The sequence below is a fragment of the Neospora caninum genome, chromosome XII, assembly GCF_000208865.1.
Source record: "Neospora caninum Liverpool complete genome, chromosome XII".
NCBI classification, from domain to species: Eukaryota; Apicomplexa; class Conoidasida; order Eucoccidiorida; family Sarcocystidae; genus Neospora; species Neospora caninum.
Window position 1 is genome coordinate 1,458,386 of NC_018398.1, and position 23,997 is coordinate 1,482,382.

General features: G+C 57.4%; 2 protein-coding genes across 2 annotated transcripts; both read right to left on the reverse strand.

The window, feature by feature from the left end:
- Nucleotides 1-472: 472 nt before the first annotated feature.
- Nucleotides 473-8,532, reverse strand: NCLIV_062080 (conserved hypothetical protein; the record flags this gene model as incomplete). The annotated part of the gene is made up of 7 exons (XM_003885759.1): nt 473-3,212; nt 3,616-3,686; nt 3,937-4,443; nt 4,808-5,156; nt 5,470-5,547; nt 5,995-6,068; nt 6,742-8,532. 7 exons carry the CDS (start codon nt 8,530-8,532, stop codon nt 473-475), a joined length of 5,610 nt encoding a protein of 1,869 aa, XP_003885808.1.
- A 2,741-nt stretch (nt 8,533-11,273) lies between these two features.
- Nucleotides 11,274-23,997, reverse strand: NCLIV_062090 (conserved hypothetical protein; the record flags this gene model as incomplete). The annotated part of the gene is made up of 8 exons (XM_003885760.1): nt 11,274-12,494; nt 12,827-12,906; nt 13,450-17,236; nt 17,500-19,878; nt 20,350-21,731; nt 22,072-22,175; nt 22,514-22,605; nt 23,044-23,997. 8 exons carry the CDS (start codon nt 23,995-23,997, stop codon nt 11,274-11,276), a joined length of 9,999 nt encoding a protein of 3,332 aa, XP_003885809.1.

Sequence of the window (23,997 nt, forward strand, 5' to 3'; positions counted from 1 at the left end):
CGCCTTCTTTCGCTTCTTTCTGAGCTTTGTTTCTCTTCCTTGAACCTCGGACACGAAAGGGAATCTCGCGAAAAACACAGGCGCTGAGGCGTCCATCTCGCAAGAAATGGAGACACGACCGGAGACACACGACGAGCAGAGAGAGAAAGCAACCCGAACAGCAGTCAGAGTGGAAATGTTTAAAAATGAGCAAAAGACAAAAAAGAACAAACCACAGATTCCGGACAAAGCGTGAATCGCGAACTTTCCCACACAACGGTGGCCACGCCCCTGTCAAAATATCGCTGGGCTGTAGAGACGGACCTGCTGCATCTCGTTTCCTGTGAAGTTTGATGACGTCCCCCCCTATTTCGATTCCCGTAATTTCCTCGGCTTTTCAGATGAAGAGGCGCGCTGTTGTGTGGGCACGCCGCTATGCCCGTCTCACGTCTCTTCATCGAAATCAGAAAACATCTCTGCAGCTCGTCACGCACTACGACGAAGCTCGCCTCTTCCCCGACGACTCAGGCGAAGCGCTTTGCTGTCTAGACACTGTAGCGGCCGACGACGAGAGACCCGAAACAGAGGCGCGGGTAGCAGGCGTGCGAACAACAGGAGAAAAAGGTGAAGACGAGGAAGGTGAAGAAGAGGAAGATGAAGGCGGCGAGGAGGAAGAGGAGGAAGATGAAACAGAAGACGCGGATGAAGATCCGGATGAGGTGGGAGAGAGCGCGCGAGAGGATGGCCGATTCGAAGGTGGCGGAGAGGCGAGGCGAGAAGCAGATGTGGACGAAGAACCGGGGGGCGAAGGCGCCGCTCCAGCGGACAGAGAAGCGACCGACGCACGCGGCGAAGCCGAGGAAGAGGAGCGGCGTGGCCCACAGCAAACCGCGGCCAAGGAAGTGACAGGAGCCGCCATCGCAGGAGGCGGAGCGAGAGAGGCGGTCGAAGCGGGTGGACGTGCCGACGCGAGAAACGAAGAGGGCGATGCCGACGGGGAACAGAACGCAGGCGAAGCAGCGAGAGAAGAGGACAGACAAGAAGCGAACCGAGAAGCGACAGCGCTGGACGGAGACGGCGGATTCGAAGAGGACAGGGTAGACCCCCGAGGACGAGGGTCGGATGCAGAAAACTCGGCGGGTTTTGGGCCAGGCGCCACAGGGGTACGAGAAGGCCGCGCCGGGCTGCGCTTGTGCATCTCGTCGGGATCTTCCTTGTCGTCACAGAGCCTCCTACAGGGACCTGAAGACGGGGAAGACGCGTTAAGACCCGACGACGGTGGAGCGGCGGAAGAAAACGCAGACGCACACTGCGACTCTCGGGACGTAGCCAGTTCCTCATGAGCCACGGTTGCGCTGGCTGTCGAGACGATTTCCTGCGTTGCCTTCTCGCCCTCATGGGCAGTTGACGCGCCTCCCTTCTCGGCCTCGCTTTCTGCCGCGTCCACGCGTGCCTCTAGTTCTCCACGCGATGCTCCACCCTCCTGGCTTTCGCTCCCAGCACGCGCCTCGTCAGCCAGCACTCGCGCTTCCTCTCTGTGTTTCGTCGCATCCGCGGCCCCGGACGAAGCGCCTGCAGCGTCCTCTTTGGTGAGGCTCTTTCGCATTGTCAGGGGATCCTCGTCCTGTGTTGATTCCACGTGCTGCTGCTCGTCGTTCGCGGGCTTCTCTTCCATCTTCCCTTCTTTCTCGTTGTCCTTCTCTTCCGTCTGTTCGTTCGCGTCTCCTGCGTCCTCGACTTCCGCGGCTTCTTCCACGGCCGCTGTCCTTCCCTCCTCAGCTGCCGCGGCGGTTTCCTCGCGAACGTCGGCCACTTCCCGGTCCGCTACTCCTCCCGCGTGCGCCTCTCTCGCTTCGTCGTCTTCTCCCTCGCTTCCTCGACTTTGCCTCTCCTGGGCACTCCTCTGCGGATTCGCCCGCTCGCTTTGTCTGTTTCCACACGCAGCCTTCGCGTCTCCGTTAGGCACATCGGCGTGAGCCGGCGTCTCCGCCCGTTCGTCCTGTCCTGCCTCACCTCCGAGGTCTTCCGCCTCTTCCCTATGTTTCGCGGGCGTTTCCTCTCTCTCGTCGCCCGTCGGAGGCTGAGAAGCGACGACAGAAGGGCCGCCTGCGTCGTCGTCGTCGTCGCAGGGGCCTGCTTCAATTTCCTGTGCGTTTTCTTCGCCGTCTTCGCTTCTCCTCTGTCCCTCCTCCACCACAGAAAGACCCACAGAAGAAAGGAAACCCGACGCTTGCTCGCCAGCCTCCGCTTTCTCGACTAGCGCCTCTTGGTGGAGGCTTCTAACTGCTTCTTCGCCCTTCTCCGGATCCCCGTTCACCACTGCGGCCTTCTTCTTCTTCTTTCTCTTCTTCTTCGCAGGCCCCGAAGCCTCGCGAGGAGTCTCCAGCGCGGCCTCTGCTTCGCCCGGCTTCTGCCCAAACTCGCAGAGTCTTTCTGCGTCTTCGTCGCGCTCATTCCTCTTCTTTGTGGCATTTGCGGCGGCGCCATCGCCCTCAACCTCACCTCCCGAGGCCCCGCCTTCGCTCACGCTTCTCTTCTTCGCCTTCTTCTTTTTCTTCTTCGCCGACTTCGCCGCCGTGCAAACCGCCCGCGGGCACTCGGTCGCAGCCGCAGTGCCAGCGTCTTCTTTCTGGTCTTGCTTCTTGCTCTTTTCTTCTTTTCTCTTCTTCCGCGGCAGCGAGGCAAGAGGCGGCGGCGCTGAGCCGAAGACAAACTGGAGAAACGCCTCGTCGTCTGATGCGCAGAAAAAGCTGAAGTCTTCTGCCGTCGAGACGTTTTTGTTGCACTGTCCTTCTCGGAAGTCTCGCGCCGCCTGCTTCTGCCTGTCCTTCTCCGCCTCCTCCAAAAACGCCCGGCTTCTCGCCTCTCTCTCTCTCCGCTCGTCCTCGCTCATCGCTGCCTCCTCGTCGGTGTCGCCCTCACAAGAAAACGCGTCTTTCTTTTGCGTTAAAACCGAAGAATGCGAAGGAGACGCGACAGGTCCGGAGATCCGAGCAAAGGCACTGTCTGACCCGGAGCCTACAGAAGACGGGGGAGAAAAGGACGAGAAGGGAGCAGAGAACGGAGGCGAAGCGGGAGAGAGGAAGAGTTGTTGCTCTTTTCTCTTGAGACGCGGGACGACGTCGTCCTCAGTCGAGAGGCGCAAGCACTTCGCCGCGGTTGCGCGCACCCTCGGGTGGACATGCGAAGAGAGCAGACAGAGGGGGAAGTGAAGAGAGAGAGAGGAGCTGCCGCTGCACGGAAAGACGACACGGAAATGGAGAGAGAAGTGCATGAGCCAAAGAGGCGAAAAAATGGCCAAAGAGAGAGCACACAAGAGAAATCCAGAAACAGAAAAACACGCCTTTGCGTGTTTTCTCCGCCTTCTCGCTTCTCCGACATGGCGTCTCCCTTTAACCGGTCTCTCTCACTGCGCGCTGCTCTTTCTCTTCCCTCGCCCTTCTTTCTTCTTTTCCTCTTCTCTCTCTGTCTCTTCCCTTCCTCTTTTCTCTCTCGTCTTTCTTTTCTTCCTATTTTCTCTCTCTCCTTTCTTCTTTTTCCCTTTTTTCCCTCTTCTTTCTCTTCTTCCTCTGTTTTCTCTCCTCTGCTTGTCTTGTTGCCTTCCGTTCTTCGAGCCGTAGGCGTGCCCTTGCTCACCCCTTCAGCACGATGCCGTCGCTCTCCACTGCGCTCTGGAGGCGCGGCGTATTTTCCAAAAGTTCAAAGACCTGAGGGCGAACCACAATGATCGAGAACCGCACGAACTCACAATCAGAGAAAACCTGAGACAGCACGGCCAGGAACGGGCGCGTTCTTCACCGAAAAAGCACAAAACGCTCACGCGACAGCAGGCGGCCCTCTCTGGCCTGTCTCCTCAGCCCCCCCTCTGTCTCGTACAAAGCGTGTTTTCCTCTCTCTTCCCCTTTTCCCCTCTTCTTTTCCCCCCTCGTCCTCTCTCTACCTTTATTTCCCGCCTACCTTTGCGAGAACCGCGTCTCCAATGAAAAGGTCCCCGAGAGCAGCAACGCGCACGAGCTCGCGCAGAGCCTGCAGTGCCCCGTCCAGCGACTGCCGATGAAGCCCGCCTCCGATTCCACCACCCGTTCGGCTTATATACGGGTAACAGTCGATTTCGTCGAGGGGCCGGAGCACGGCGGCGTGCCCCTTGGAAGTCGCGCGGCTGCGATCCACGAAGCGCGCGGCCTCGTGCTGCTCCTCTTTGCCTCCCCAGATTTGCGGCGCCTTCAGAAACAAGTCCAGGCACTCAAGACACCGCGCGGCGAATTCCGGCTCGAGAGCGGAAAAGGGACTGCACGCGAGGAAGGACGAAGGCGATGCGCCGGCGTCAAAGGGTTGGAGAAGAGAAGACGTAGGAAGGTACGCAGAGGGCGACGCAGACGAGACAGGCGCGGCACCGGCAGCGAACTGCGGCACGGAAGAGGCGATCAAATCGCAGAGCGCTCTTGCTAGCCAGGAGACGTCCGTCTGCAAAAAAAGGTCGAAACGCGAAACCGAGAAACTCGAGAGAACGAGACGGAGAAAACACAGGAAACGCGGCGAGAAAGCTGGAAGCGAGCGCCGCGGAGACAACTGGAAACGCAACGAAGAAACACAGCGAGGGGAGAGGAAGATCTCCGAAGCAGGGACGCGACAGGCGCACAAGTGTCGACGTCCATGAAGAGGACACGGCAAGAACGATTCGAGAGAACGGTGATTTTGAAATGCCGGACTGACAAAGAACCAAAAGGCCTTTTTTCTGCCATATCTTTCTCCCTTTCTCCTGTCGCAGTTTCCGTAGTTTCTCTGGCGTTGTCTTCTGCTCTCTGCGGAGGTGCGTGTCTCGCCTCACCTGGAGCAAGGCGTTCACGCGCTGGAGGAGGAGAAGAGGCGTGGCGATCGCTGCGGCTGCGACTTCAGGGAACTTTTGAAGATGTGGCGAGAGCTCGCCTTCTTCCTCTTCGTCGCGCAGTGCGCGCTTCGCTTTCCTTCCCTCCCGCTTTCCGCTGTCTCCACCCCACGACGAGAGAACGGAGGAGAGTTGCTCCGTGGCGCTGGCGGAAGGCCGGAGGAGGAGCTCTTGAAAGAGAAGAAGAATCTCGCTGAGGAGTTCTGCGTTGATATGAGAGGAGAAACAGACCAACCCGCGGAAGGCCGCCGTGACCAGCGAAGGCGGTTGCCGCTCGAGCGACTTCAAAATCCTGAAAAAGCACAACACAAACGAGATATCACTCGAACGGGGCGCTAGAAAATGACGCAGAAGCCGAGTCGAAACGAAAACAGACGGGCTCCTTATATCCTTGGATTGATCGTCTCTTTTCTTCTTTCTCGGCGTTTCGATTTGCTTCTGTTTCGTCTTTCCCCTTTCTCGTGCTCTTCTTCTCTTTCCTTCTGCCTTCTCTTATCGTGGTCTTTGCTCTTTCGGATCGCGCGTGAGTCTCTCAGAGTCTTGGTCTTCTCTGCAGTTTTTCTTTCTTAGGAACAGCCCAGCAGCCGCGGTGTCTGCAGCCCTACCTGAGGAAGATGATGAAGAGGCGTTCAAGCAAGGCGGCCTCTCGCTTTTTGAAGACCTTCTTCTCTGTGTGAATGAATCTGGAATAAGAAAAACAACGGGGAGAGAGAGGAGAGTGAGACGCAGACAGCGGAGCGCGAAACGCCCCAGCGAATGTCATCCCCCAAATGCAAGCAAATTCTCTCGACTCTCCGAGGGAGGCCATTCGACGCGCCTACGGCAACCCAGAGAGACGCCCAGACCGGGGAAAACAAGCGAGGAGAGAGCCGAGACAAAAGAGAGACCAGAAGTTAAAAATCACCACAAGGACATATACTTCCACTAGCCATCTACTCCCCAATAAACACATGAATATATACACATATAGACGGAGATGTAGATACTTGTAGGCGTAAGTAATGACCGATGCATTCCTACACAACTCACTCTCACGCTATACACGCTGGAGGGACGTGAGCCGTTTATGACCTGGAAAGTAGAGATTGTCAAGGGAGATTCCTTGCGTCACGGTCATGGCGGTTGCTTACCCGAGACGTAAGTTTTGCTTCAGTTGCTTGTCGGCCTTCTCGGGAAGGCGCTCGTCGCCTCGCAGAGCTGCCATCTGCGGGGTGTACATCCACCGGAAAGACAACACACCAGAATCGATGTCCTCTCTGTGTATTCCGTTCAGTGAATACAAACGCCGTGAAGAACGCCTCTCGCAGCAACTCACTTCTCCTCACGTTCCCACCGACGGGTCCGCCTGCACCGGACTGGAAACCCAGAATGCAGCACGCGGCACTTCTTCGCCGACCTGGCAACGCTGCAGTGTACATACACCGTAGAAAAGGGGGTCCCACGCCCGCTCGTTGCCTGTCGAGCGACTGCACGTATTCTCGCTGTGCGATTCCTTTTTATTCCCGGAAACATCTCTGCTAGCCTCTCCCTCTCTCCCCGCCTAGCTGGCACCCTGTGCATCTTCGTGGACTTGAATAAACACGCATACTTGCATGGTTCCACCCTGCTTGGAGAGAAACGTTCTTGATCTGTGAAGATCTGCCTCACATGAACGAAACGGACGGGCTTTCATTACACACATTTCTACGTCAAGAGATCTCTCTATCTCTCTCTATATATGTATAAGTAAGTGCGCATATAGAAACATATTTCGATAGTTTTGTGGGTCGATAAAATCGGAGGTTCGGGATGAGGCCGAAAGTCAGCACGGCCTCATCACTCCTCTTCCTTCCTTGTCGCTCTCCCCAGAAAGTTCCCCGTCTCGGTTGCTTTCGCACCTCTTTTTCTCTGAGGCGCAGACTGAGGAGAATATCCAGAAGCGGCGCACTGAGACCGGCAACCGCTTCGCGCTCTGCCTCTCTGCCTTTCCGGCGTTTCTCCGCTTCATCGAGGCGTCTCGACATCTCGTTGGCGATGGCGAGAACGATTTCCAGCGACGAGTCGTCGGCGACCAACTCGCGCAGACACGCACAGCACTTCAAAGCCGACTCCTGCACACATCTCCTCAACCGCCTTCCTGCGCGCTCTCTCTCTCCCTTCTTCCCCCGCCCTCCCTCTGCCTCTTCTTCTGCAGCTCGACCGGAGGCTGCGCCCCCGAGGAGGACACAGAGGCTGAGGAGGCGATCGCCTTCGTTGAGTTTCGGCCTCGCACGAACCAACTCGCAGAGCGCAGTCGTGGCAGCGTGGAGAAGCGACGCCGAGGACGACAGCGACGCGAGAGTCTCCTCCTTTGTTCTCTTCTGTCTCTCTGCGCCCTCCCCAGCCGCATCATCCACACGATCACCGTCTTCTTCGTTTTCTCCTTCTCCTCTTCCTCCTCGTCGCTCACCGGCAGCCTCGCCGCGCCATCGGGCGTCGGCCGCGAGAGCCGCGTGGATCTCCGTCTCGATCAGCCGCACGGAGTGCCTGTACACCTGGAGGAGCTGGGACTCAAAGGAGCGGAGTTTTTCGACTTCCTTCGACAGACGGAAGCTTTTGAGGGCAGCTTTTCCCGTGAGAAACGCCTTCTTCTCGCCTTCTTCCTCGTCTTCCTCCTCACCGCCAAGACCGAGGCGGTAGCCGGGAAGAACGTCCTTCAACAGTGCCCCGAGAGAGAGGAGCGCGGCGCTAGCAACGTACGCGCATTCCTCTGCTGTTGTGCTCAGAAAGCGGCGTTTCTCTGCCAAGGCGCGCAGCTGGGGAATCGCCGATCGCTCGACTTCTTCGCCTTCCATCGGGAGACGCCGCAGGAGCGCGGCCCGCTCACGAGCGAGCGCAGCCAAAGTCCTGCAGACGTCCAGATGTCGTTTTTTCGCGTGAAAAAAGAAAGCAAAAACCACCTCGAAATCCTTCACGTGGGTTTCCGGCGCGCCCAGAATCGCCGAGCAAATCGTGGCGAGCTCGCGGCGCCTCTCCGCCAAGGAACGACACTTTCGAACGACCTTCCACGCTGTCTCTGCCACATCAAACAGAGGTTTGTACGCCTCACGAGGAGGCACAGATGATGAGGAAGAGGCGAGATCTCGCGTTTTCGGTTTCTTCGAGGGCCTCAGAGAGTCAGCCTCAGGCGTTGGGTCTTCGTGGTGCGAAGCGTCTGCATCGAAGGCCTGCTTTCTGCGTTTCGCGTTTTTATTTTTGTCGAGCTTCGCGCCTTGGAGGAAAGCGGAAACGTCTCGCTCCCCCTTCTCTTCTCGCTCGGCGCCTTCTCGCTGCGCCCACTTCCCGTGGGGTGTATAGACAGGCAGCGAGAGGGCGGCCTCGGTCTGTCGAGTGCCGTCTAAGGCGGGTTTCGCAGGCGGCTTTCCGTCGCGAGAAGCTCGGCCAGAAACGGAAGAAAGGCTCCGCTTCAGTGCCAGGAATGCGGAAGAAGACTGTGATTTCGTCCCTCCGAAGAAGTCGCGTCTCGCGCCGTGTTCGAACCGAGAAAGAAGATCTGGTTTCGCGCTCTTCCTACCATCGCCCCCTGACTCCTCCACCCTTTTCTCACAAGAAATCCTTTCAATCAAAGGGGAATCCTGCCCCTTCTTTGCGTTTCCTCCTCCCTCTCCGTTAGACAACACGCGCCTCTTGCCTTTTTTTCCCATCGCCATCTCGTGTTCTTTGTCTCCTTCCTGGGCGTCCGCCTTCGCCAAATCCTTCGGTTCTGCCTTCCCCTCTGCTTCGGGAATTTGGTCGTCTGTCTCTCCTGATTCACTCGCCTTTTTTCAAGGGTTTCTCCGTCTCCGTTTCTCTCCGGCTTCCTCCTCGCCTCGCCGTCCCGTCTTCTTGTGGGGGAAAGGCGAGGCCGCGGAGGCAGAAAAAGGACGAAGAGCGGAGACGGAGAACGGCGGCGAAAAAGCTCGGAAAACTTCACAGGAAAAAGGAAAAATAAGGCATCCCCTTCCCTGGAAGGGACCTGAAATTCGGCACAAAAAGAAACCGGGAGCGTCTGATGTTTCTCTGCATGTGTGCGATCTTCAAAACGCATGCTTTTCTCGCATCTGGGGGCTGTGTCTGCTTTGAGGTGTCGCGACACCTGAGAAACGCGCGCGACCACGCACAGACGGTTTCTTCGCCACTCTTTCTTTCTGTTCCCTCGTGTTTTCTCCCGTAAAGTTCAAACCGGAATCGCGTTTTTTGCAGGATCAAGAGGAACCTTTCTCAGCGACGTAAAAACTCCGCTTTCTTGTCCCCGGAAGGCTCGCCCCCCTCGCTGGAAGTCGGCAGCTCCCCTCGACAGCGCGACCGCCCTCGGATAATAAATACGGCGTCGCCTCTCTTTCTCCCCGTTTCTTTTTTCTTTGCGAGACAGAAAATACAGAGGAAAGAACGAAACGGTGGAAGAAGATGGCAGGCGAGATGGCAGATTCCATCGATGCATGCTTCTCCACGATCTCAAAAGGGAAACGGCGGTGCCGCTAGCCAGCAGGCGTCGTCCGGCACACCCAGAAAGCCGCCGAGGGTCCTCTTCTTGTCCCCGAAGAGAAAAAAAGAGAGAAAATAACCGTTTCTGCCTGCTTGCTTCACCACGTCCAAAGCACCGGAAGTGACCGTTTACCTCTCCTCTCAAGTGAATAAGCAACCTTACCTCTCTGGTGTATAGACACTCCACGTTTTCCCAGCCGTTGGTTGACAGGAATGCAATAGATGTATTGATGTGAAGAGGTAAAAGCCGAAAATGTAAAATCAAGTAAATGCAGATATCGCATGTCACTCCACGCTGGGATCTATGCAGATATCGACATGGCTTACGGCAACGGCCAGCCGAGCCAGTAGCGACTGGGCATGTCGACTCCTGCGAACAAACGGATACACAAGGAGGATTCGCCACGAATCAAGAAAATTCACACTTCTGCATACTTATACACATGTATACAAATGCACATCCTCATATATATATATATGTAGTGCATGATTATACACATCTTTACGTATATGTGTATACAGATATTTACTGAATCTGCGCATACGCACTTTTCGACACATCTCCAGCTGTGCATATTCATACCTCTTTACGCATGCCTAAGGAACCTCGTGTAATCTCTCCCATTTACCATATTTGTATGTTTCAATGGTTTGGATTCTAATTTCCACGTTCCTGCGTGTTTCTGCATATCCCTCGCCCCCCCGTGGTGGGTGCGCGACCGAGCAGCTGGAGGGGAGAAGCAAATTAACCGTGACGGAAACGCTGGGTTTCGCCACTGCATGTCTTGGAAGAAAAGCGCTTTATGGTTTTCAATCCATTTCCGATGAACTCGAATTCTACGCAGGCGGCGTCTCGCAAAAAGAGGGAGAGACAAATCGAGGGCGACTCCCCAAGCAGTTGCATTTTGTCCGTTTCTGTCTTTTAGAAGGGTCATAGTCAACAGTCCAGTGCTTCAGCGTCAGCACAAATGGCTTCCTCCATCGTAAGAACTATTCATATAATATTTATATCTTTCCTGGGTAGTAGTGAATGGAGATCCCTTTGTCGCCTTGCGTTGCAATACAATATATAGAGGATCGTCCTCGGTAGTAAATTTCTCTCTCTCTCTCTCTATATATATATATATATGCGTTCATGAATGCATCCTTCCCCTCACTTCTGCAGAGAAATACGTCGACTCATGTCTTTTCTCAGTATTGCTTCACCTTCGCCTAGCTTAGTTGCTTTTACTTATACTCAGTTTCCTTCTGTGTCATTTCTTTTGACAGCACAGGGGAAAGCGTCGTGAGATAGTTCCAAAATTCGACAGCCTCCAAGTGGGCCTCTAGTTGCGGGCTCCAAAGCGACCAATTGCCGTCAAAGGTGGGCGTTCCCTGTGTCGGCTCAATCGTATGTGAACATTGAACAAGGCAATCCGTTCAGAACCAGAATACACCGTCCAGTGTCAGACGTGGTCTTGGTCCGTGCTTCTCGCGAATTTTCGTGCACGACAGGTCAAATGAAAAATTCGGAGCAAACCGCAAAGGGAGTAAGCATTTCTGTCCCTATCTCTCTTTCTCTCCGCTAGCAATAGCCTTCGAGATGGAAAACACTCTTTGAGCAACCAAACAAGAATCCCTCTTTCTTTGCTTTTTCTTTTGAGAAAACTTTGCGGAGCCCCTATCGTGTGCAAAAAACAAAAAACTCCCTGAATCCGCTCCCCTTCTTCCACAAATCTCTTTGCACGGCGTTCCTCCTCTTCCCCGTCCCAATGTTCACGTCACGCGTTGTTTTCTGCTCTCCTTAATTTCCTTCTCTCTCCTGCCTTCTTTTCCCTTTGACTCCGAGGAGCATCTGTTTCCTCCCGAATCGGAGACTGCGGAGTTTAGAGTGTACGTACACGCTGCGCTTTCGCCACCCACTTGTTCCTGCTGCGGTGCTCTTTTTTTACTCTACATCTGCCTCCACTTCTGTTCCTTGTGTTTGTCTTCCTTCTTCCTCCCCTTGGTTCGCTTGAACTTCCGGGGCCTTCTCGCTCGCTCCCGTCTCCTCCCTTGCCGCTGTCTGGTCTTGCGCCTCGTCTCCAAAACCAAATATTGCCGCGTCCAGTGGCTCTGTTCTCTTTCTCTCTTTCTCTTTTTTCGCTTTCTTCCTTTTCGCTGCTTTCGTCTCGTGCCACCCCTCCCCTGGTTTAGGAGAATCTCCGATTTCTGGCCTCTCATTTTCTTCTCTGTGGTTTGTCGCGTTTCCCTCCAATCCCTGTCCGGCGACCAACGAACTTGGCATCTGCTCCTCATGCACCTTTTCTGCGCTCGCCTCGGCGTCTCCCTCTCTGCGGCGTGTTATCTGGGCAAGGCTCTGAGCGTCTCCAGTTCGCCTCTCCGGGTCTATGTCCTCGTCCCTGTCCAAGTCCTTCGTCTCCTTCGTTCTCTTTTTCTTTCTCGGTTCCTCTCTTCCCTCCTCCCTGGGTGTTTGCGGGGCGCCATCCGCCTGTTCCTCTGCGTTCTGATTGTCTTCCCGTCCCGCTGGCCGGTTTTTCCCGTCATAACCTGTGCTGGCTACGGTTTCGTCTCCCTCGCGCTTGTCCTTCGCTCTCTTCCCCTGCTCCGTTCTGCTTTCTTCCACCGCACTCTTCTCCTTTCTCTCCTTCTTCTCTTTCTTCTCCTTCTTCTTCTTCTCTTTCTCCTTCTTCTCTTTCTTCTTCTCTTTCTCCTTCTTCTCTTTCTCCTTCTTCTCTTTCTTCTTCTTCTCTTTCTTCTTCTTCTCTTTCTTCTCCTTGTTCCTCCTCTTCTCTTCCAACTCCAGCTCCTCTTCCCGCGCTCTGTTCTGTTGTGTGGCTCCTCGGTCGGTTTCCATTTCTTCGATTTCCAGCGCCTTCTCTCGCCTCATCTTCTCTTCTCTCCGGTGTCTTCGCGCCTCTTCTCTGGCGTACTGTGTCTGATGCCACCGTCCCCACGAGCCCCCCATCGCCAGCATGCATTTGACGTATTGCATGTCTTCCTTGTTCTCTTTCTCGCTCCGCCCCTGCCGCCTTTCTTTTCGCCCGCCAGAAAGGCCTGTCGCCTTCCCCCCCGTCTCCCCTCGCGTCAGATTCGCGTCTCTCTTCTGCCGTTTCTTCTCCGCCGCGTAGACTCGCAGCACCAGGCGGCGCTCCATGGTGAACGTACACTGGAGACAAACAGCCAGATGGAGAAAAACGAAATGTTAGGCGAGGAAAAAAAGAACCGCACAGCCAGCGTGAAACAATCAGAAAGAGACAGGGAAATAGAGAGAAAGAGGGGAAAAGAAAGAGAGGAAGAGAAGGGAAAGAGAGAGAGGAAGAGGGAATACGAAAGAGAGGAAGAGAAGGGAAAGAGAGAGGAACGACAGAGAGAGAGAGAAAGGGAAGAGACAGAGAAGACGGACAGGCGCCAGAAATGAAACAGAGAAAGAAGGACTGCGAGCCATAAACAGAGGTAAACAGAGAGAAAGGGAACGAGGAAGAGAAAGGATAGACGCACCTTGTGAATCTCGTTGGGATGCGCTCCGAGAAACGCAGCAACTTTGTAGAGGAGCATGAGATAGGTTACAGGCAGGTGGCCTGACGAACAAAAAAAAAAACACAGACGCTTCTGCATGAACTCACAACGGCACGGGCGTCTGCTCGCCTTCCTTCACGAAAATCCGTGAGCCTGGGAATCAAGAGACGTCAACAAACTGAACAACAGTAAACGAATCCGCACGCGTTGGCTGCAAGGAGGCGAAACTCCAGACAATTCAGACGTGTACAATGACACACGACCGCACGTACAGCCATATACCAACACGACGGTATATGCATATATACACCTATAAAGACATAGATGTATACTTGTGCATGTATTAATGTGCATGTATTCACCGATAGTTACACATCTACATCTGTTCCTACATGGGCATATACCCCTCCGTATAAGCATATTCATCAATATACTTACATATCGATCCATATATATATATATATATATATATATAAATGACGAGTACGGAAGTGCAGAAGTTTGCGGCATCAACAGAGGTTCCCTGGAGAGCCGGGTGGATCAAAAGACACCGCAGCCACATCTCCCAGAAAAGGCAGAACGTGTGGAAAAGATTTGGCGTTTACCGTCTTGAGTTGCCTTCCCATCGAGAGCTGGGGGCAGGCGTCGCGCTCCGCCTGAGAGCAAACCTTCCTCGAAGAAGCTTAGCGTCGAGAGCCCGTCGTTCCTGTCTTTTTCGCGTCCAAACTTCTGCGACTCTGAGCAGGGGTCCCGTGTCTGGGCCTGAGGCGTTTGGCCTCCCGCCTCTCTGCCACGTCCCCCGCTCCTCTTCTCGGCACTCGCCTCGGAAGACCGCGCGAGAGCGACTTGGTGCTTCCCAGAGGAAACAGAATTTTTACCCGACGAGGAAGACAAGAAAGAAGAGAAAGCGGACGAGGGCCAGCGAGCAGAGGAAGGGGTCGACGCAGAGATAGAAAGCGGCGAGGAGTCGCGGTACGCAGGAGGACGTTCCGCGCCAGTGAGGGCGAGAAACCGGAGCGTCAAGTGCTCCGGAACTGAGAGAGCCGAGGACGGAGAGAAAGAGGACGCGTCACGAGGCACCTGCGCGCGCAATTCTGGGGCTACTGACACGAGGGGATCGCCGAGCCACTGCCATGTCTCTTCGTCAGCAGGCGATGAAGAGACATTTGCTTCAGACAGAGAGGGAGCCGGAGCCAGGGGGGCGACGGGAAGAAACACCAACGGGTGCGTGGAGCCGTCGTCACCACGAAGATCGCGTCGTCTCTTTCGTCTTGGTTCCTGCGCTCTTGTGTCTTCCCCGTGAGAATCGCCTCCCCTTCGCGTTCTCTCTGCGTCTTTCCTTCCGGGTTTCCGCGTCACCGCTGCAGCCTCGCGCACCGCCGCGTACACGCAAGACGCTGTCCGGGTCGCAGCCCTTTCGAGTGCCTCCGCGAGAGACGCAAACGGCATACTCGAGTCCTCCCCGCCATCGGCCGAGTCGCTCTTTCCTCCGTGTTTGCCTCTCTCGACGCTTCCATCGTCTGCGCGCGTCGAAGTGTCCACGAACTCCCCCGCGGAGCCTCGCCACTCACCGCTCGAACGGCGCTCACCTGTCTCGCTCGCCTCGTCCTCGGAGACAGCTGCCTGCCTCAGGGTCGCGGCAGTCGCTGCCTGCGCAGTTTTGAACCTCGGCCGATTGATGAGGAAATTTTTCACGCGCCGCCGAACGATGCTGCGGCTGTATGCGCCCAAATCCAAGTACGGATGGAGCTGGAGAAGGTGGGAGAGCGAGGGGGAGAGAAAAGCGGAGTGCGGCGACGCAGTGCAGCCGGAGACTGCCGACCCGAGAGCGTCAAGAGCCGCGCTGGGGAGCGAAGCGGAAAGGCGCAGACCTGAAAAAAGCTGAACATTCGTCGGGATGCGTGACAGGAAACGCACCTGAAAGGCGTGCTCGCGATTCACACAAGTCAACAGTCTGAGCCGCAATGCTTCCTTCGTAGGAAGGAGGGCGCTCTTCTCTTTCGTCGCCGCGACTAGGCGCGGAGGCGTCATCTCGGGGTTGCGTGGTGCGCGCTCGTTCTCGCATCTCTCGGCCGTTAGAGCGTCGTCTCCTCGCTGATCGGGAAGTTCCTCTCGCGGCCTGTCGCTGTCTCCTCGGGTTCTGCAGTCTTCCGCGGCCTCCTCGCCCGGCCCCGCGAACAGAGCCGCCGGGAGGGCGAAGGGTGCCTCGAAGTCGAAGAAGGACAGAGCGGACTTCGTTAGTAAGCCGGAGAAAAAGGCGAGATCCGAAGCGAGGAAAGACGCGGAAGAAACAGAGGAGGGAGACGCGGCTGAAACGGAGATCTCCGCGTCCGACCTTGACGCAGCTTTTCCAGAGAACGAAGGACTTGCCGAGAAGTGGCGACGCCACGAGCCGGAGAGCGCACGCAAGCCGGAGAGCCCAGAGTCGCAACACACCGACGTCTGGGCGTCCACCAAGTCACCCAGGAAAGCAACCGGGAAAACCGAAACCAAAGACGACGAGGAAGACGAAGAAGAGGACGACGCGAGGCGACGAGGAGACTGGGATTCGACGCAGGAAAAGCCGTCTGTGTCACAATGGAGAGAGGCCAAGAAACGCTCAAGAGCTTCCTCACGGGCCGAGAGAGAAGAGCGCGAAGAGAGGAGACACTCGCCTAGGCAGGCGAAGTTGTCCATCAGCTGAACCAGCAGCCAGAACGCTGCTCTCCCGGAGCGTCGCCATCCGACGGCTCTTGCGGGAGTTTCAAAAGACACCAGCAGGAAACGTTTTTCTGCTTTGAAAACAGGGGCCTGTTTTTTCCGCCTCGCTTCCCCGTCTGCCGCAGCGAAGACGTGACGCAGCAGACGAGCTCGTACGCAGGTCGGCACCAAAGGGAGAAGTTCAATCTCGCCTTCTGCTGAACCCCACAAATGGGCTCTGTCTTCACACCTTCCCTCTGATGCGTCTCCTTCTGCCTCGGTTCCACGTCCTTCCCGGTCGTCTTCCTCTTCGTCTCCTGACTGCTCGTCCCCGCATGCGTCCTCTCCATCTCCTCCGCCTTCCTTTCCGTTCTCTTCGCCTTGCGTCTGTCCGTCTTCCTTTTTTTTACCGTCGACTTCGTCATCTTCGGTTTCCCTGTCTTTGTTTCCTCTGGCTCTGCCTTCTCTGCGGTCTGTGATGCGAGGTCCGAGCTCCCCCCAGACGCGCGCAGCCCACGCCTCGCGCTGGGAGTCAAAGCGGAGAAAGGCGCCCAAGAGCGAGACGGAAAAAGTGTCTCCGTTCCCCTCAGGCTGTCTGTCTCCGCTGCCAATCGGTGCGGGAGCAGCGTCTCCCCGCGAACAGGGCGCAGAGGTGGAGGCCGCGACTGCGCCGGAAGGAGACGGGCATTTGAAAGCAGACGCAGACGGCGAGGGCAAATGAGGCGAAGACGAAACAACAGGGGAAGAATCCGAAGAACGAGGTGGAGAAGAGGAGGGAGGGAACGTAAGGTGAGGTTGAGAGCAGCAGAGGGGCCACAGGAGACGGGAAGCGAGAAGAACAGCTGCCCCGACAGCGACGGGAGCAGGGAACTTTTTGAAGCAGAACGCGCCGAAAACACTCGCCATGGAGCGCGAGGCCGCCGACGAGAAAGGTGAAGCAAGCGAAGGAGAAGACGAGTCATCGAGGACGAAGGCAGTCGCGTGAGACGGCTCGCGAGACAGACGGGAACGCACTTTCCTTCTTCTCTTGCCCTCCGCATCTTCAGCCTCTGACTCGCTCGCCGACGAGGCCGTCGCGTCACTCTGCTCTTCCAAAGAGTAGACAAACTTCGCTCCTTGGCCCTCCCACTCCTCGCTAGAAGACGAAGACAAAGACGATGAAGAACAAGAAGCGCTCGTAAACTTGGACTGCTTGGTAGACAGCCCGCGGTTGGCGTTTGGGCCTCTGTTTGTTCCCTTGCCGGTTTCGCCGGCCTCACTCTCTCTGCTGTCTCCGAGAGCGGGCGGCGAAGGCGGCGTCGGCATCTGCGTGGTCCTGTCTTCTTCGCGCCTCCGACGTCTGGCGACCCTGCGCCTGCGCCGTCTCTTTTCTCGCCTCGCTTCCTCCTCCCCGAGCCAGTCGAGCAAGCAGCGGGCGACGTGGGCGACGAGCGGCGCGGCACCCGGAAGGCCACCGCGGTCGAAAACTGCGTGCGCGAGGCGCAGGAGCAGCGCGCGGGGCAGCACAGGGTGGACATACACCCCGACCGAGTGGATGAGGAAGGAGGCGACGCGGTGCAGAAGGGCGGAGGAGGGAAACCGCGAAATCTGGAAGGCGGAGGCGAAGCTGGCGAGTCGGTGAGAAGGATGGAGAGGAAACGAGGCGTAGATGCCGCAGGAGGCGAAGAGCGCAGGGGGGAGGAAACGCGGCAGCGAGATGAGAGGCAGTGCATCCTGCGAGGACACAGCAGAGGACACGCGGCAGGGAGGCCACGCTGAGAGTCTGAGGCGAACGGAGAGGAGAAGGGAGAAAGGCGCGACGCAAGAGAAAGAGATAACAGGAGACCGGGACCAGTCAGCCAGGCGAACCTTTCTGACGCAGCGAAGGGCGATAGAGAAGCGAAAAGAAGGGGGAGAGGAGAGGAAGAGAGCATTGAGAGAGTGAGGGAGAGAAGAAAAAGGAAAGACGGCGGGTGTGAGGCGAAGGGCGGACTGACCGTGAGGAGGAGACGCAGCACGTCCTGAGCAGTGACGGCGAGGCGACACTTCAGAAGTGCAATCCAGAGAACGGCGAGCAGGAGCGAGAAGTCGATGGCTGGCAGCTCGTCCGGCAAACTCGGGTCGTAGAGACGCGAAGAAAGAAGAAGGCTGCATGCGTCGCGGGTCTCCGCAGACCTGCCTCTCCACAAACCGTCAGCAGGAACAAACGTGGACGCTCCACCTGCCTTCTCTGTTGCTCCTCGCTCAGCGGCCACACTCGACGAAGGCGAGGCAGAACTGGGGAGAGACAGCGCAGACGAGGGAGAAGAGGAAGACGAGGGAGAAGAGGAAGACGAGGGAGAAGAGGAAGATGAGGGAGAAGAGGAAGACGAGGAAGGAGCAGAGGAAAGGTCGCGAGGCGACACCGCCTGGACAGGCGTGTCTCGACACCGTGTGGTCTTGTTCTGTCTCTCCTCCTTGTGAACAGTTGCATGTTGAGCGAGGAGGGAGAACGCCACACGAACGGCGGTGGTTCGCAGCGCTCGCAAGCGCCTCTCGGGCTGCATGAGTCCCGCCTGCCCCTGGTGTTTCGCAGCGGCTTGCTCTCCATCCTTTCCCTTCAGAGTTCCCTTTCGTCCGGCTCCTGTCTCCTTGGCAAGTCTGTCTTTGACATCGCTTCGACGGAGGCACTTCTCGAGCTTCGCGATCTCCGCCTCAACCTGCTCGCGAGCCTTTCCCCTTCGGAGCCCTTTTCTCTGCTTTGCGCCACCCTCGTCGTGTTCTCCTTTCCCTCCTTCCTTTCCCTCTTCCTCGCCGGGCGTTCCTCCGCAGTTTGTCGCTTCGCGCTTCGCGGCGTGGTGTGTCAGCAGCCACTCGAGCTGTGAAGTGGAGACGACACTAAGCCAGGGCGGCAGGAGAACCAGAGACGCAAAGGGCGTGACGGTCGCGGCGCTCCTCTCTTCTCGCCCCCCGCCCCGCGGAGAAGCCGGGAGCGGCGAAGCAAACGAAGAGGGGCGGCGCGCAGAAGAAAACGGACCGGAAGAAGGAAAGGAAGGCAAAGCGGAGGAAGGCCGGTCGTTGGTGACAGCGTGGAAAGGATCCACAGTTGACACGCTTTGGTTCCCTGGAGACAGATAGGGTACAAGAGCGAGAGTCGCTTTCTCCGTCCCGGCTTTCCGTCGCTTCGCCTTCGCGTCTCCGTCCGATTCAGTCCTGTCTGTGAGCTCTTGTTGACTGTTCCTTTCTTCCAAACCGGCGAGCTGAGGGAGACTGGGCGGGTCTTGCCTGTTCGCAGCCAAGCCCGAGGACAGAGAGAGAGAGGACGCGCGCGAGGAGATGAAAGGCGATGAGGCCGCAGGAGAAGGGCGCAACGCGTCGTCGAGGAGTGCAGGCTGGTCGACTCGCTTCCCCGATGTCCGTCGCGCGGCCCTCACCGTCCTCACGACCTCCACGAAGCCCTGCGAGGTCGAGGCGACTCCAGAGGCCGCCTCGCGCATCTCCAAGGCGTGCAGAAGAAAAAACGGATCGCCGCTCAGAGCCGAAGACACGAAACAAGAAGAACCAGGAGATTCCGCGAGCGATGACGGTGGACGCGGGTCGAATGGCAGCAGCTGCGACGCGGAACACACTAGCGAAGAAGCGGAAGAAGCGGACGGTGCCCCACTTCTCCTGGACGCCTCCGAGGCGGTCCCATCGCTCTCCGATGTACATACACCTGGAGGCGGCCGATCCGCGATCGCTGGCAGCGGACCGATTCCCTGGAGGTGACGCCCAGCGTTCGCCTCCCTGAAGAGTGCGTCATCGTCGAGAGCGTGTTTTCGTCTCTTCCGCGGCGCGTCGAACGGCCGTTCCGTCTTCTCCCTTTTCCTCCTTTCTCCGTCGGCGCACGACACTCCGGCTGCCCACACGAGCAGGGCGCGAGAAAAAGGCAACGCCAAATACTTCCGGACAAGCGCCGAGGACGAGGCTCGAAGCAGAGAGGCAGCGGGAGAAGCTGCAGAAGTTGCAGAGGGAGACGTAGAAGAGGCTTCACATAGAGACGAGGCAGAGATAGGGAGGAACGCAGCTTCTTTGAGGCGGGTCCAGAAGGACTTCTTTTCCACATTGACGGGCGGCGCGCGCGACGCGACCTGGACGAGGTCGAGGTCGCCTCTTCCCCGTCCAGTTTTCGCGTCTTCCTTCTCTCCCGCGCCTGGAGTCTCGCCCCCCTTCGCGCTCTCCACCTGCGGCAGCGGTGTACAGACACCCGGGAGAGCGAGGACGGGAAAGCCTGGCAGAGCTTCCTTTTCGCGCCTTTCGGTCAAGGGTTGTGGAGCGCACTCGCGCCGCTGTTCCTCCTCTTCCACAATGTAGCGAAAGAGAAGGGAAAGAAAGTCGTGTTCGTAAATGGCGTCGATCTGCAGAAAATCGCGATACGCATATGCACATGTCCCGTACAAAAAAACCACACACACACACACACACACACTCCGCCCCGTCCATAAAGGGCGAGGGAGAGAGAGGAGACACCCTGGAGGTAGGGAGCGACGCAGCTCTCGAGCTCGACTCCCTAGATGTTCAGGGGCACCACCGTAGACATATGTGTAAAGATAAATACAGAGAAACGGAGAATGACAGGGACCCGGAAGACAAACGGAAAAGTACACGCTCAAACAGCGAACGCCGGACAGAAACCTACACATAAAGCCATAAGGGGAGAATGTGACACTGACATCCACAAATAGCTTACATATATACACAAATATATACATATGTATACATATATATATATATATATATATATGTAATGAGTGTGGGTATGTCTGTTTCCGCACTTGGAGCATGTGATGTCGAGTCGTGTAAACTCCACGCGTTTTTCGTTAGCTCACCAAGCATGCGATTTGTTTTTCGCTTTTCATGCCCTGGTTGCCGTCGCGGATCCCGTGGCTTTCGCCGGGGTGCTCCACGAGGCTTCGCGCGACGCTCATGACTTGCAGAATCCACAGGGGCAGCGGAGCGACTTCGCCGTCGCCGTCAGTGTCTGCGACGCCGAAGGCTTCCTTGTTTGTGAGGAGCGAGGAAATGGGCGCGGCGTTGTTCTTCATGTTGATCGCTTTCCGCCTGCCTGAGACGCGACGCGACGGCTCCACGCTCATGTCCAGCTGCCGGCCGTACCGGCGTCCGGCGACACGGTTGAAGGTGAGCAGCTCGGTTTTGTTTTCGATGAACGAAGTCAGGAAGGACGTCTCAGGCGCAGATGCCAGAGCCAGAGTCGGTGTCCCCCCACCTCGCCGCTGTCTCCGCGAACGAGACCCCAGTCGCCTTCCGACTGTCTCCGTCGCCTCAAGCGCCTCAAGCGCGTCTGCGCCCCTGTCGCCGACACCGCGGGGTGCACATACACCCGGTGTCCACGCCCCTCCCGCCCAGCCTCTGTCGGCGAGTTTCTGCGTGGCCGTTGCCTTCCGCTTCAGCGCAAACGGCGCGCCGTCGGTGTCAGCGCGGCTCGCCGGAGCCTCCTCCTCGACTGCATGCGACGCAGGAAGACACTGTTGGCGCCGCGGGCGCGGCAGTGGAAGGCGGAAGAGCGAGAAGGGCGCAAACGACAGGTGCTGTCCCTCGCCGGAATCAGACGGCCTCTGGTCGCAGGAGCTCGGAACCAGATCTGCGGGAAGCCCCGCGGAGACACTGTCTCCAGTGCGCTCCGTCCCGAGCCGAAAGGAGGAGAAAGGAGACGGCAAAGCGAGACATCCCGCCGCGCCACACTGCGTGTCAGGGCCCACGCGGTCCGAAGCTGCGGCAGGAGACAAAGAAGGTAACAACGAAGAAGACGAATGGGGGCTGACTGCGTCGTCTGAAAGGCCCTGTCGCGCTGTGTCTGTGTGCGACCTTTGTTTGGCTCCTCGGGCTTTTGTTGATGAATGCGTTTTCTTTCGACTTTCTGGAGAGCTTTCTCGTCGCTCTGCTCCGCTACTCGCCGTCGCACGCGACGGAGAGACGTCGCTGTCGATTTCTTCTTCGAGACCCGACGCGCGGCGATCCTGGGATGCGGCAGTCACCGCCCCTCCCCCTTCGTTTCTTCCTTCTCGTCTGTTGCGTTTTTGCGTTCTCGCGGAGGTCTCGCTGTACAGCGCACGCTCGACAAGCTGACACTGCTGCGGGGAAGGCAGCACGAGCGAAAAGAACTTGCGCGAGCGATTGAAAAACTGGCCTCGGTAAAACGGCGCGATTCTCCGAATATAAGCCGGTCGGTCGAGCCCCATGAGCCTGACAACTGCAGAGACAGAGACGGAGCGAGAGCAGAATAGACAAGCAAGTCATGCTGAGAAGGTCGTGAGTGCAGGGAAAGGCAGGGTGGAGAAGGGCGTAACGCGCAGCCTGAAAAACAAGAGGAATTCTTGAAAAAGTACGGCAAGAAGAGAAGCAAAAGAGGAGAACAAGACAAGACGCAGAAGATATAGGCAGAGACGACTAAACGAAGAAGAGGAAGAAGGAGACGACGAAGAAACGCGGATACAATGGCAAGAGACAGCAACGAAAAAGGCGACAAGGAAGACAGGGAAAAAAGGAAACAAGAAGAAGAGAAGGAGAAAAGGCAAAGCGAAGAGGCTTACCTGCCTTTACTGCTCGCGGGAGGCCAGGGTGTTGAAGGAGATCGTGCTGTTTGTCCATTGCCCGACGCCGTTCAGCTGCTGAGGACGAAACGCATCGATAGAACCTGGAACCGGCGACAGCAGAGAAAAGAGAAAAACAAACCCAGGAAAAGCGACCAGTGCACCCTCACGTGTGGGCGAAGGCATGAGGAAGGAATCGGGAGCAAAAGTGAAAAACACGACAGGGATTGAATGAGGCGCAGCGGTGGACCCCTTCGACAGCTCGTCGGCCTTCCCCAGTTGTTCGTCTGCGCGGAGCCACGGAAACACGCGAACCTTCCCCAAGTCTGCACTTCCCCGTGTGCAAGTGTGAACTAGGGAGGCGACGCCGTGCATGCAGCGCGAGACGAAAGGTTAAAAGCAAAACAACTTGGGTGAAGTCGCAACGAGGTTGCGGACTTACGGAATCTTGAACGAGTGTCTGGAGGTGTTGCAGAAGAAGGTGCGAACGGGCAGACGGTTCGAGGAGACAAAGTGCAAGTACTGAGACCAGACCTGGGGAAACGCAAGAGCCGCAAACTCTCCAAGAGCAATCAGGGACGCACGCAGACACTCCGCGAGAGACAAGGCAGAACGCGAGAGACAAGGCAGAACGCGAGAGACGCCAGGCCAAGGCGCCCGCCTCGAGCGAGTCGCTTGCCCGAAAGGGAACCTCGACACAAGACGTCCCAGAGAGCCAAAAAAAACACCCCATCGAAACGAAGTTCGTACACGCGCTTTCCCGTCTTGGCTGTGGTTACAGCACGAGGCTCGAGCTGCGACTGCAGCGCCAGTCGCTGGCCATCGCCAAGGCAACCCAAAACCCCAAGCACAGAGGCACACGTACACAGAGAGAGAGCAGCGTCTCGATAGGAACGGAGGTTGTCCAGGATTCCCGCGCGTGTTTTTCGCGAATCCCTCTCACGTCGCGCCCTGCGTCGTTCAGCTTCTGACCTTTCGGGCCTCGGCCTCGACCAGGCCTGCAGGCAGCTGAAGCGTCTCGAGCCTTCGGCAGCAAGAGCGAAGCAGCGTTTGCCAAGCGTGGAGGAGAATCTCCTCGCGCTCGCAGCCAACGCTGTGGCCTTTCGCGGAGAGGCCGCAGCCGTCACCGAGAGCGCCGAGGCGTCCTTTCGCCTCGTCAAGACAGAGTCGAAACAGGGGCTCCAGAAAGGTACCGGTGTCGTCTCCGCGCGGACTATCTCCACGCATCGCTCTCTGGAGCAGAAGACTTTCCTCTGCATCTGCGAGGAGCGCGTCGCCTGCCGGGCGTCCAGCACGGCCCTCGACTGCGGCCAGCTCGGCCTGCGTCTGCGCCTCTTGCGCTTCGCGAGAAACGCCGAAGGAGGGAAACGCGTCTCGCGAAGGCTCTCCGTCAGCCTCTTCGCGGCGCCTCTCGGTCTCGCGCTGGCTCTCGGCCAACGCCCTGATGGCGTCGCCGACGCCCGCGCCGCCTGCGGAGGCACGCATGAACCGAAACGCAGGCAGCGGACCTTGCTCCTCGCCGCCTGCACCGAAGAAGTCCATGACCACGTCCCGCTCGTCGCGCTCGAGTGTACGTACGCCCCGCTGCTCGACGCCGCACTCGCCGCAAATGTAGTGACCGCTGTCGTCGAGGCGCAGCGCCTCGCTGCCGGCGCCGCAAGAAGTGCATGCGAGGCCGCGGGAAGAGAACGTCGACGAGGCAGGCTGGGAAGAAGAGAAGAAGCGAGAAGCAGTGAAGGACGAAGATGAAAAGGAAGAGAAAGAGGAAGGCTGAGACGGAGGCGCTGTGGGAGTCGAGGCAGGCTGAGAAGAGGAACGCAGGAGGTTCTGGAGAGCGCGGAAGGAAGATGCCGAAGAGGACTCGGCTGCGGGTTTCTCAGCCCGCGCCGAGTGTCGCAACGTCGAGGACGGTCGCGTGTTCGCCAT